This window comes from Pteropus medius, unplaced genomic scaffold (assembly GCF_902729225.1).
Source record: "Pteropus medius unplaced genomic scaffold, Ma_sr-lr_union100, whole genome shotgun sequence".
NCBI classification, from domain to species: Eukaryota; Metazoa; Chordata; class Mammalia; order Chiroptera; family Pteropodidae; genus Pteropus; species Pteropus medius.
The window spans coordinates 2,025,666-2,039,595 of record NW_024349798.1 but is presented as its reverse complement, the minus strand read 5'-3'; the positions used below and the strand labels follow the sequence as shown (position 1 = coordinate 2,039,595).

Sequence of the window (13,930 nt, the reverse complement as noted above, 5' to 3'; positions counted from 1 at the left end):
AGTGGAAACACCAAGGAGACAGCCGGATGTGGAGTCGGGCATCTGAAATGGACTAAGCATGGGGTGCCCTGGCACAGGTGTAGCCCCCGAGGCTAATGTCAGATGAGGAGAGAAGAGGCCCAGCCCGGACGCTGTGGGCATGTTGGGCATGGCCCTGTGACAGGACGGAAGGGGAGGAGCAGGCTGGGAGGGGGGTGAAGGAAGCTGAGCGGGGAGTTGGGGGCGGGGGGGCGGGGAGCCCAGAGAGGAGGGAGTGTGTGAGCGTCCAGGCTGCCGGGAGCCCTTTCAGGGCAGTGGGGGCCTAGGGCAGCCCGCAGAGGGTCGGCTGGGAGTGGCAGGCGAGGAAGTGGAAAGGGGCCTTTCTCCAGTTTCCCTACCACAGACAAGAGAGAGAGAGAGCAGAGCTGTAAGGGTGGGGTCCCCGCACCCCTCCCTGCACCAGCCTCTGCCAGGTGAGGCCTGGCACCTGGGAAGGGGGATAGCGGCAGGTTCCTACCCCACCTTCTCATCCTGGCACATTCACTCCGCTGCTGCCATCGGCCCCCACCGCAAATGCTGTGGGGGGAGGAGAGCCCTAAGAGACCCAGGCCCCACTCCCAGCCCTCTCCTCCTCACAGGTCTCACCCCGCGGCTCACAGAGCTCTGAATACGCCTGCTCGTTCCCCCCCTGGCCTTGGCGCATGCTGTTGCCCGTGCTGGGGAACGCCTTCTAGCACCCACTGCCCATCTGGCTGGTGAGCACTGTGCGTGTCTCTAAAACCTGAGCTCAAGGGTCTTGTATGGGAAGGCTTTCCTGTCCTCTGCCTCCCCCGGGGTCACCTCAGCCCTCCTCCTGGAGTCCTGTCCAGCAGACCCACCCCATCACAGGGCTGGGCAGACGATGGACGAGACTGGAGGGCTCTGAGGTGGGGGCAGGCGCTCCCCTCTCCAGCCTACAGTCACCATGCGGGAACTGGGGACGTGTGCTCAGACCCTCAGCTTTCTCATGACAAGCCAAAAACCTTTATCTTTTAAAACATGAAATCTCCTGACAAAATTTAAGAATTTTAAAACCAGCACGGGGACCAAACAAAGCGCATCGCAGGCAAGATTCTCTGAGGGCCTCCGGTTTTCAACAGCACTGTCTCCCCTTCTCTGGCAGGGAGCGTGTCTTACTTGCCCTGTACTTACTTGACCCAACAGAGGTTTCCGGTGGGTGGGGGCGTTTGGGAGAGGGAGGCCCTGGCTTTTTCCCCAAAACTTCATTGCACTATCTCATGTAATCCTCATAGCAAAGCTGCAAGAAAGGCCCCAGCCCATTTTCCAGAGAGAAAAACAGGCTGAGAGGGGGTGAAGTGACTCATCTGGACACTCACGACTCATAAACCAGAGTTCATTTCACCCCTGGTTCGTCGTGTTCCCAGTAAGGATAGAACGAGCGCATACCGGTGAGGCACCCGACAGAAGGCACTGGACAACCTTGTGCTGTAATGAGCATCAGTATTGTGGACAGCTAATAATGTAACTTATTGAACCCCTATGTTTCCAGGCACCAGAGACTGAGTGGGAACTCAGAGAGAAGGGTGAGCTCTCGCAGTGTGCACGCAGGAGGAGGCAGACAAACGAGAAATTAAAGGAATTAACAAGTAAGTTCAGGGAGGCAGTGCTGCTGAGCAAGGCGCAATGACCCAGCGTGACCTGAGCAGGGAGCAGGAGCTGCCCTGCCAGGCCCTTTGCTCCCCTCCCCCCAGTCCCTGCAGCTTTCCCGAGGGAGGCGGGTGTTGAATTCCCTGGAGTCCAATCCAACAGGTCTCCTTTTCTTTCCACATGTTGTTAAACCAGCTCGGAGCTTCGAGCCTTCAAGACAGCCCCATCTGCAAGTACTTACCTTTCATTTGGCATCTTCGACCCTCCCCTGAGAGGCCCCATTAAGATGCCCTCCCTGGGGACAACACACGAGATGACACTGGGAGGGTTTGATTCCAGAAGTGTCTCCTAACAGGCTAGGCTGCTCAGAGTCAGCGGTATAGGCTCGCTCCACCCCAAACCCGACGTGGGTGCAGACTGGCCCCTTGGCGCACGTGCGCGCGAGCGCTCTCTCTCTCTCTCTCTCTCTCTCTCTCTCTCTCTCTCTCTCTCTCTCTCTCTTGCTCTCACTCTCTCCTTTCTTCCACACACCATCACATTTTAAAGCCCCTGAAAACCTTTCAGAATCTGCCCAACTGCTCCTTAAACTTGCAGTAGGCTCGCTCCTGCAGAGAAAAATTCAACAGGACTGGAGTGGGGTGGGGCTGGGTGGTGATTCAGGCCCTTCCTGCTCCATTAGCCCCCACAGGGCACCATCTCGTCCTGGGTCAGAAGGCCAGAGGAGAAGGCTAGATGAAGTGAGATCCACAAACGCCTCTCCAGCTGATAAGAATAACAGGAGGGGCTGGGAGACCCTGCACACTCGCCCAGGACGCGCACCCTCTCATCCCCCTTCTGCACTCATGGCCTTGCGCCCCCCGCCCTCACACTGTGAGCCTCAGTGGACTCCCCTCAGATCAGTCCTGAGAGGCCACACATCACGGGTACTGACTGCAACCTGGTCCTAACCCCAGCTCTGGCACTTATCAGCTGCGTGACCTTGACAAGTCCCTTTACCTCTCTATGCCTTGATTTTTGTCTCCATAAAATGGGGATATAATAATACCTACTACCTCACAGAGGTATTGTAGAATGAACTTCTAAAGCATTTAGAGGAGTGCCTGGCACAGGGCAGGCACCACGCATGGGCTGTGGTTATTCATACGATGAGTAGAATCCTAATATCGAAAACACCATCTCCATCTCCATCCTGAACTAACCGTTCCCTAGCTTTTTACTCTGCATCGGTAGCAGAAAGGACGGGAACTCACGCACACAAAATGCCCTCCACGTGCCTGGCCCTGTGCCCAGCACATCACCTGGCTTATCAAATGTGAGCATTCCCAGGATGCTGCTCGAAGCTCTCCCACTGTGGGTCAGAGGAAACCAGCCCGGAGGGGCTCAGTGCCTTGCCCCAAGTCACATAGCAGCAAAGCAACAGGACTAGAACACTCACTGAGGCAGGGCCGAGGGCAGGGTGCTCCAAAACCCTGCTCTTTCTACAGCACCCGCTGTCCCCCGAGGAGCAGGAAACGTGGGCAGGTGGGGCCATGGCTCTCCTCCCTGTGTCCCTGGCTGCAGTGTGGGGGATGCTGGCCGCTGCAGGATTTCAGCCCTGCTGCTGGGCCACCTGCAAATCTGTGCAGAGATCTGTTCATGTGCTCTGAGTTGTTTGTAGGGAAGGCACCAAAAAAAAAAAAAAAAAAAAAAAAAGAAAAAGAAAAAAAAAAAGAAAGAAAAAATTAGAACAGCCCAGCTAAGCTGAAATGCTCTCCTCAGAGAGGAAAGAAAATAAAATTTGATGAACCTCTGCATAATGTTCAAGTTATGAACGCGTAAAGTGATATTCGGCACATATGCTGGGAAGCACCCATCTTCCTCTGCATTAGTGGGGCCTGAGCTGTTAGGGACCATCTGAAATGGGGCACCAGCAAACAGCAGCTTCTCGGGACGAAGCAGCCCTGTTTTCTGCCTCGGCAAAACAAGGTTGCCCACAGATGCCCCAGGCTCTCCCACAGCCGAAGTGACAACTGATGCAGTGTTAATGGGGGTGGATTTAGACATCAGGCTGTTTACATGGATGCTATAAACATTTCCTGAGCACCTACCATGGGTTCCGTGCCATGCCAGTCATTGCCACCTTCCTAGTGAACACGCTCTGGCCACAGCTGCGGGCGGGGAAGTCCCGTGTGCCTGACCTCCCTGGCCGTCACTAACTGGCCTGGGCCATGACCTGGGACTTTCGTGTGGGGACTGTAGGATGCCGACTCTGCTCAGTGATGGTGGGGATTGAGCTGAAAGGGCATGAGGCAGTCAGGGTTGAGGTCTCCAAAGAGAAGAATTCGGTCACTCTCTCTCTCTCTCTCTCTCTCTCTCACTCACACATACAAATTTAATGAGCATCTACTAGGTGCCTGGCACAGTTCTAGGTGCTCACAGTACAGTGAGGAACCAGAGAGCAAAGCCCTTCCACCATGGAGCTCAAGGTCTACAAACTATCAAACAGATAAACCGAATAATGTCAGATTGTATAGGTGCTATGAAAAACAGCCATGAGATAAAGAGTAACTAGGGCAGGGTGTACGGGGGTGTGTAACCTTAGACCATGTGATTAAGGAAGACCTCACTCAGCAGAGACCTGAGTGAGACAGCCAGGTGAGCATTCCAGGCAGGTGCACAGCAGGTGCAAAGGCCCCGAGGTGGGGATGAGCTTGCAGTGTTCAAGGGACAGAAAGGAGGCCCACGGGGCAGAGGAGAGATGATGGTGTCTGTAACAGTCAGAGACAGGTCCCTGTGTGGCCCTTGCCACGCCCACCATGTGATTGATGCCTTGCCTTGGAACCCTTCCCCGCGCCCCACAGAGAGTCCGGCTCCTCAGTGCTGCCTCGCTTCACAGTCTCCTCCCCGCTCTTTCTCAGACTCGGTCCTGAGAACTTTTCACTTCCCTGACACTAAAATGCATTATTGCATGTCCAATAAGCAACCCCAGAAGCAGACTCTGTAATAGAATCTGGGTAAGGTAGTTTATTTAAGAGGTGGTCCCAGGAAATATGCTAACCGTCTACCTGTCTGTCCTTCCACTCATCCATCATCCATCTATCCATGCATCCCTCTATCCATCATCCATCCATGTATCATTCATCCACCCATGCGCACATCCATTCATCCATCGACCCACCCATACATACATACATACATACACACACACACACGCCATTTATTCTCACCTTCTGTATTCCCAGCTGGACTCTGAGGACTCAGGTGATCAGATGTGATCCCTGACCCTGAGAAGCGCTCGCTCCTCTTTCAACAGCCATCACCAATGCCACTGCTGGGTCCTCTTTTCACTCAGTGCTGTGATTCAGCCCTCATATGCCTCTATCTTGGTTCTAAGACACATGGGGCCAAGTGGCAAACGCTTGAACTTGATTCCCTTCCTGGTTTCTCAGGCTCCGATTACCTAAGCCCAGGGCAACCTCATGCTCATAAAACATTAAAGTGTCCCGGAAATTCCATCATAGTGGGCTCCAAACTCTGCTTCACCCAGCCTGCCCCTTCCACCCCACAAGCCCCCAGAACCCTTCTGCCAGACCGCTCACTCCAGTTTTTGACTAAAGCCCTATGGCTACTGAGGCCGAACCCTGGGCTTCAGATTCCCAGTGGTGGCCAGAGGTGACCCCGTGTGCACTGACCTCTCCCGGAAGTACTTGATGGCCTCAGGGTCTATGAAGGTCGGCTCCTCCCGGTAGCCCTGCTCAAAGACCTTGCGCTTGTGCCGGAATTCAATCACCGTCTTGGTGTAGGAGTTGAGCGTGGTGACAGAGGCTGCCATGCAGCAGGTAAAGGAGCCCCACGCCAGGCTGCCAAGAGACGAGGAGAGAGGTGCCAGTGAGGCTGGGCAGTGGACAGGAAACCCCACCCGCCAGACATCCATTCTCCCTGCACGGCTGCCTCGTCTGGGCCAGACCTGAGCAGGTGCCGTAGAGAAAAAAAACACTTGGTCCCTGCCTCACTCACAGGTCTGCTGTGGGAGACAGCATTTTCTGTACATTGTGATGCAAAGGTGACAGAGCTCATTAGAGAGAGAGGAAAAGGGAGCGAGTCTTCCATCCAAGGGGGCTGACGACAGGGAAGGTTACTGGAATACAACTATACCTGCACTGGGTCCTGGGGATGAGCGCGGCTCTGCCAGGGAAAAAGCATTCCAGGAAGAGGGAAGCGCGTGTGCGGAGGCAGGGAGGCACGAGGCGTGGGGAGCATCCCGCGTACTGTAGGAGGTTTGGGATGCCGGAGTGAGGGAGCGTGAGGAGATTAGTTGGAGCTGATAACAGAGAAGTAGATGGGAGCCAGACACCTTAAAAACTGGTTTTCCAAGGGATTCGAATTACTTCCTTCCGTTCACGTGTGACCTTGGGGGAGATGCTTAACCTCTCTGACTCGTAGTCCTCACATTCGTTTTAATGGACCTAACAACAGCACCACCTCACAGGGTTGTTACAAGAATTAAAGATGGTGGGTTAAAAGCATGTCAGATCAGAGCCTGGCGCACAGTAGGCATTCAAGAAAGGTTGCTATCATTACGATCCTCGCCATCATCGACGCTCTTACTGGTTTCCGAGCTCGCGCTCTGAGAAGTGAAGTTATTAAGCTCTCTGCCTCACATTTCCTCCATGCTCAGCCGGGGACGCTTGGCTGTGCTCAGCTGATGTGTATGCTGAGCGAGCCAGAGCTGGAGACCTTGCCAGCCAGGACTCAAGGCCATATCTGTACAGACGGGAAGGGCGCTGTGGGGCTAGGAGCCTCAGCTGGCCAGGCCGCTGGTCTTCTCTGACCCAGTGCCCATTCTAGAAATGGCCTCCCGCCCGACTCCTCTGACCAGGCCGTGCAGTAATATTCATAACCAGGAGCGGGGCACCCATCTTGCCCTCGTTACAGCTGGTCTGGTTTCCGAGTCCTGTCCCCCAGGCTCCGCCTTGAAGACTGGTTTCCTCCAAACCAGGGCCTCAGTTTTGCTGTCTTCAACGCTCACTGCCTCCCAGCCTCCAGCCTCTTTCCGCCAGCCACGAATCGGGTCTCTCCACATCGCTGCCCCTGCATTCCTCAGTCAGTGCAGCCCACCTCCCGTACCCACTGCTCTGCTCTTTGTCAGCCTCAGAACACCCAGAAGGGAAGTGTGGGGGAATCTGCAGATTCAGCCTTCCTCCCAGGGACCTGCGATCACCGTCTATCCCTTACTGCCAAACCCATTAATGGATTCTCCTCTTCTTTCATGATTAAGTTTAGATCTTCCAGAAGTTTTGAGTATCTATAATAGACAGCTGTGGAGCGTCGGCCTGGCCCCTCTAAGAGCTGCCCTGTCCGCCAAAGGGTCCAGTAGGCGACCCCATCCCACACTCATAGATGATTGGATGAGGACTAAACATCTGAGCAAAGCTGATTTAATCAGATACTATCTCCTCTGAGCAATGAAGTTCAAGATTCTAGTTCAAGCTGGGATGTCTGTTTGAACTAGAGTGATGGATTTCAGAAGTTGAGGGTAGAGAATGAAGAAGCAGGCTTTTTCTGGGATCTTATGAGTATACATATGTTGGTTTTGCCTAAACAACAACCACTCTGGTAAGGGACCACTTCTACCCTCCTCTAGGGTCATGTGGTTTGTGTGGGACCAGCCTCACCCCCAGCATTTAGGGGTGAGCACATGACCTAGGTCTGGCCAATGAGAGTGTCACTTCCCCCTGGCCACAGTAACTGGTTCAGGATGGGCACATGACACCCAAGTCAGGCTAATGAGACTCAACCCCAGGACTTTTGCTGAAGCTATTAAGAAACTGAGCTCGCCTTTTGTCTGGGGTGGGATTTGAGCCAGGAACTGCTGGGCACTGTCTCGTCACCACACAATCCGAGAATGAAGTTGACCCAAAAGAAAGGAAAGCCACAGAAAGGAACTGGTTCTCTGAGCTGAAGCCACTATCCCCGGACTTTGCAATTATGGGAGCCCAAATTCCATTTTTGGATTTTTCTTTCCTTAAGCCAGTTTGAATTGGGTTTCAGTCATGGGCAACCGAAGTTCTTATACAATTACTTTCCACAAATTCCTTTCTTTTCCCTAAGTTTGTTTTAAAGTGAATTTCTGGTCTTTACAGCCAGGGATCTTATCTATGACCCGGTCCGATCCCAACTCTGATGCTCCAACCAGAGGATAAGCATCGCTCTCTATCACGCACCCGTTTAAGTTCATCGCAGCCCTCATCGCGCTCTGTCATTCTCTTGTAACTTTTCTCCTGTTATTCATTATTCTTTGTTTTTAAATTAAACATTTTGTCTTGAGGTAATTATAGATTCACATGCAATTGTAAGAAATAATACAGAGGGATCATGTACCCTTTACCCAGTTTCCCCCGACGGTAACATCTTGCAGATATAGTACAACCAGGATACTGACATTGGTACAGTCAAGACACAGAACATTTTCATCCATCACCACAATGACCTCTCCTGTTGCCATTTTATACCCACGTCCACTTCCCTCCCAACCCCTGGCAACCACTAATCAGGACTTCATTTCTATAATTTGGTCATTTCAAGAATGTTATATAAATGGAATCACACGGCACATTGGTTTGGGCTTTTCACTCAGAAAAAATAAACTCTCTGGAGAGCCAACCAAGTTGTGTGCATCAACAGTGTGTTTCTTTATATCACTGGGTAGAGTTCCCACCAGCAATGTATGAGTTTCTTCACATCCTCACCAGCATTTGGTGTTGTCATTATTTTTTAATTTTAGCTATCCTGAGAGACTTGTGATGATATCTCATTGTGGCTTTCATTGGCATGTCCCTAATGGCTAATGGTGTTAACATCTTTTCATTTTCTTTGTTTGTCATCTGTGTATCCTCTTGCAAAGTGTCTGTCATGTTTTTTGACCATTGTCTAATTGAATTGTTTTGCTGTTGTTCTTTACTGTTAAGTTTGAATGTTTTTACATATCCTAGATACTAGTCCTTTGTCAAATGTATACTTTACAAATATTTTCCTCCAGTCTGTATCTTATCTTTTCAACCTCTTTAACGAGATCTTTCCCAGAGCAAAAGTGTTTAATTTTGATTAAATCCAATTTATCGTTTTTTTGATAGTTTTGATCCTTTTGATGTCAAGTTTAAGAACTCCTTGTGTAGGTCTAGATTTTCTCTTATTTTTAAAAAGAATTGTAATAAGTTTACATTTTATATTTAGGTCCATGATCTATTTTGAGTTAATTTTTATATAAGGTATGGAATTTAGGTCAAGATTTGGGGGGGGAGGGGCTATGAGTATCTAATAGCTCCAGCACCATTTGTTGAAAAGGATATTCCGACCTCCACTGAATGGATTTGCACCTTTGTCAAAAATCAGTTGGGCATATTTGTACTGATCTATTTCTGGGTTCTTTATTCTATTCCATTGATCTGTATGTCTATCCCTCCACCAACACCACACATTCTGATCACTGTAGCTATACAATAAGTTCTACAATTGGGTAGACTGATTTCTCCAGCTTTATTCTTTTTCAAAATTCTTTAGCTATTCTAGTTCTTTTGCCTTTCCTAGTAAGTTTTGGAACAATCTTGTCTGTACCTACAAAAAAATTTCACTGAGATTTTAATAAGAACTGCATTAAATCTGCATACCAACCTGAGGAGAACTGATACCTTACCACAAACATGGTATATTTCTCCATTTATTTAGATCTTTAATTTCTTTCATTGGCGTTTTATGGTTTTCAGCCTGCAAGTCCTGTAGATGTTTTGTTAGATGTATAATGAAGTATCTTACTTTTTTCTGTGTAAATGGTATTGTATTTTTAGTTTTGCCCAACTGTTCATTGCTAACTTATAGGAGTATCGTTGATTTTTGTATTTTTATCTTGTATTCTGAGACAGTACTGAATTTAAGTGTAGGCATTTTTCATGTAGATTTCTTGGATTTTTCTGGATAGACAACCATGTGATCTGCAAATAGGTATAGTTTATTTCTTCCTTTCCAATCCGTATGCGACTTTTGTTTACTTTTCATGCCTTATTGCACTATCAAGAACTTCTTCTTATGGAGAAAGCATTCAATCTTTCACCATTAAGCATAATGTTAGCTGTAGGTGTTTAGGTAAATGTTCTTTATCAAGTTGAGGAAGTTCCCCCTTTTTCCTAGTTTCCTGAGAGTTTTTATTTAATGAGAAGGAATGTTGAATTTCATCAAATATTTTTTTCATTGCTTTATATGATCATATAATTTTCCCTTTATGTCCCTTTATCCTCCCTAACTAATAATATGATTGCCTTAAATATTTCCTCTGCATTCATTTAAAACTAGTTCAGACCATGTTATAATTCGTGCTTCAATCATCAGGTTTGATCTAGAAAACTCAAGAGAAAAAGTGAAATTTTCTTTCTTCCTTCCTAATGTTCCGAGAGTCCTTAAAATTTTTTTTTTTCTCCTGTTCGGAGAACTTCCTTTAGCCATTCTTTTAGGGGAAGTCTGCTGGCAACACATTTCCTTAGTTTTCCTTCATCTGATGTCTTGATTTCCCCTTCCTCTTGCTGGAGGATAGTTTGGTTAGAAATGGAATTCTGAACTGACAGCTCTTCTCGTTTAGCGCTTGAAACATGCTGTGCCACTTCCTTCCACCCTCCGTTGCTTCTGATGCAAAATCCACTGCCATTTAAATTGGTTTTCCCTATAGTTAAGACATTATTTCTCTCCTGCTGCTTTCAATATTTTTTTCTTCAAATTTAGTTTTTAAAAGTTTGACTCCGACGTGTCATGGTGTGGATTTCTTTGAGTTAATCCTGTTTGGAGATTCAGTTGGTTTCTTTATAGCTTTATGTCTTTTACAGAATTTGAGAGGTTTTCATCTATTATTTCTTTTAGGGCTTTTTACCCCCAATCTCTTTCTCCTTTCCTTCTGAAACTCCCATGTTAGATCTTTTGTTATAATCCCAGAGGTCCTTGAGATCCTTGTTCATTTCTTTAAAAGCCTATTTTCTCTCTGTTGTTCTGATTGTGTAATTTCTATTGTCCTATCTTCAAGTTCACTGATTCATTCCTCTGACCCCTCTGTTCTGCCTCTGAGACCTCAGTTCTAAAATTTCTACTTGTTTTTTCTTTGTATCTTCTAGTTATCTCCCGAGACTTTCTATTTTTTTCATTTGTTCCAAGGGAATTTGTAATTGCTTGTTGAAGGATTTGTGATGATTCCTTTAGAATCTATCAGATAATTCTAATATCACTGTTATCTCAGTATTGGGATCTATTGATTGTCTTTTTTCATTCAAGTTAAGATCATCCTAGTTCTTTGTATAGTGAGTGATTTTTCAGTTGCAACCTTGACATTGTGGGTATTTTTTGAGGCTCTGAATCTTTTTTAAAACTCTTGCTTTAGCTGGCTTCCTTTGACACCATGCCGACAAGGGATAGAGGAGCACCACATTGTTACTGTGAAGTAGGAGTCCAGGTTTTCCCCTAGGCCACCATTGACATTTGAGGTGGAAAGATTTTTGGTTACTCTTGGGCAGGGGTGGGAGTTCTAGCCCCCTTAGGCCTCTGCAGATACTACCCTGGCTAAAAGGGGCAGAAGTGCCTCATTGCTGCTCCCCCAGTTGCCTCCAGTGACACTACGGGGAGGAAAATGGCCCCATCACCACTGGAAAGTGGTGAAATCCCAACTCTCCACCACTCCTCTGACACTCAGCAGGGAGGGGAAGGGGCTCTTTGTTACTGCCTGCTCAGGGCGGGGGTTCAGGCTCCCCATGTGATCTCCACTGACATTCAGGGGTGGCTGGGACTTGTTACTGTCCAGCAGGGTGAGAGCCCCAGCTCCCTACTCTGACACCACTCCAGCAGGTGGCAGGTGAAGTTGGGTGCCTCATTACAGGATGAATGTTTTAGCATGGGGTCAAACCACAGTTGTTTTGTTTGTCTGTACTTTTTAGCATTTCTGAATTGTTAACTTCTTCATCTTCAAATCTGGGATATGAGAAAAAAGTACTCGCCAATGTGTTGTCTCTTGGTCCCTAGCCAGCCTACTGTCTTCTCTCCACCTTTCAGATCTTCTTTTGTTTGTTTTATCTTTAATGTCTGGGAATTTTAGTTTTTTTAGCGGGAGGATGTGAAGAAGTCTGTCTGCTCTATCTTCTGAGAAGTGGTGTCCTTATTACTTGTTTTTCAATTGTTTTCTGACACATTCCAGAATGTTGGCTTCATGAAAACTGGAGCTTTGCTTGTTCACTGCTATATTCTTAGCACCTAGAACAATGCCTAGCACATAGTAGGTGCTCAATAAATATTTGTAGAATGAATAAAAACAGATTGAATAAAGCAGATACAAAAACATCGTTCTGGCTTTAGTGTGGGTGAGGGGTTTGGGGCTGCATCCATGAGTCTGCACCCTCCCTGCTCCCCATACTCCCAGCTCCCCCTCCCCCATGCAGGGCACAGTTTGAAAACTTCAGGGCCAGAAGTGCTTGCAGCTTGCACTTCCGAGCTGCTGCAGTGAGGTACGTGGGTGGTTAGCCTGGTTTTTGAGCCAAGAGCAGAGTGGACACTGTGGAGAAGAAAGGGAAGGATGATGGGGGTGGGAAAATGGCTGTCAACCACTCTATCCTCTGGGAGTTGCAGGGTGGGGCAGGGGGATCCTGGGGGAGCGGCTTCAGAGACACATGGATGCCACTTTGACATCTACCCCAGGCCATGCTCAGTGGAGAGACTGATTACCAAGGGCGGCAGCCCTGGCTTACCTGCAGGCCAGCCGGGCACAGAGTCATTATGCAGGGTGGGACGCCAGTGTCCAGGCTGCCCTAAGTGCCCAAAGGCTGATGGGTCAAGGAGCGGATGATGGCCCAGCTAGTCCATCCGTGGCCAGCCGGGCTCCCTTGAGCAGCATCATTTCTTTCCCCGCCATGGTCTCAGAGAAAAGGAGGCCAGAGCCACCTGTCTCAGGGGAGATGAGAAAGGCTAGCCTTTCCTGCTGACCACGCAACTGCTCAGTGGTGACACCAGCAAACATACCCTCTCCAGTGGCTTTTGGAGCCAAGGCTCTTCTAAGGTCACAGCAGAAAACACTCCGACTACCTCCCCACCCCCACCAAGGGATCAATCTGCTGAAAGGCCAGCTCAGCCCTGCAGAAAGAACAGGGCAGCCTGGGGTCCCCAGAGCAGGGAAGAGACTATCCCGTTGTTTCCAAAAGGTCATGGAGACTGGAAAGTCAGGGAGAAGAAGGGAGGAGGGTAGCAGTGAAGTCACTGTACTCCACACAGATGGGACCCCAAAAGCAAACAGAGAGGCACCACCCTCCTTACACCTGCCCCAACTTGTAACTTGTTGTTGCGTGACCTGGGCCAAATTGCTTTGCTTCTCTGAGCTTTTAGGTCTTAGAAGCTACAACTTTATGATGTTCTACTCCGCTCAACCTGCAGAGTGAATGCCCAGAATTGGGGTTTCACTGTGCGTGTTGTGGTTAGAGGGGCCCCTTTTCCATCTATCTCCATTTTGATCAAATGAAAAACAGAAGTACAAAGTGATTAGCTTCCACTTTCCTGCCATCACCACTATAACTGACACGTTGACTCCAAATAAGGGTTATAGACTCAAATTTCTGCAGGGTCAGGTGGATGACTAAGTGAGGAAAGTGTGGGTAAGTAAAAGGCAATAGAGAGTGGTGGGGACTGGGGCGAACTAGAGAGCATATGCCCCATCTAAAAGGGTCATCCACTACCCAGCTGTGGCTGCCTGTCACCAGGCGGCAATGAGACTTAGGCATGAACATACCTTTCAATGGTCAGGAGAAGCCAGAGACCTGGATTTTTATGTAAAATGTTCACCTTTTTAGATGTTAGGAACAAATATGAACTTTTAAATAACACTAGGGTAGGCCAAGTAAAACATCTCCAGGCAGGGTTCAGCCCTGGGCTGCTTGCAATTTGCAGCCTCTGAGGCTCATTGTGGGCCCAAAGGGCCTTTGTCCTTTCTAAGGCTGTGTCCTCATCCCTCCAGTGGGTGTGGTAACCCCTCCACGGGGGTCGTTGGCAGAAAAGTACAGCTCAGGGCTTATAACGTGTCCACACCGTGCCTGGCAAAAAGTAGGTGGCCCCAACCTTAGTCTTATGCCCTCACTTCCCCCGGAGGGCTTGCCTTGGCATCGTCACAGGCGGACCTGGAGAGAGCTAGGCCGAGAGCTGAAAAAAGGATCAGGCAGGAGGGTTGGGGCCCCGGGTCTCAGGGCGGGGATGGGGTCCCAAAACATAGGTGGGGCCAAAAGAGGGGGTCGAGGAGAAAGGGGAGACTGCAGCCAGG

The 13,930-nt window shown here is 49.0% G+C and overlaps 1 protein-coding gene across 4 annotated transcripts in view; it reads right to left on the bottom strand.

Annotated features, from left to right (window-relative positions):
* Positions 1-13,930, bottom strand: part of GSG1L (GSG1 like) — a 182,881-nt gene that overhangs the window by 20,544 nt on the left and 148,407 nt on the right. For 2 of the 4 annotated variants that reach the window (XM_039884682.1, XM_039884680.1), the window contains one exon: positions 5,298-5,465. In XM_039884682.1, coding sequence (XP_039740616.1) covers positions 5,298-5,465 — 168 coding nt within the window. Of the gene's footprint in view, positions 1-2,044; positions 2,074-3,061; positions 3,269-3,500; positions 3,520-5,297; positions 5,466-13,930 lie in introns of all 4 variants that reach the window. The other 2 variants (XM_039884681.1, XM_039884683.1) reach the window with 2 other exon arrangements.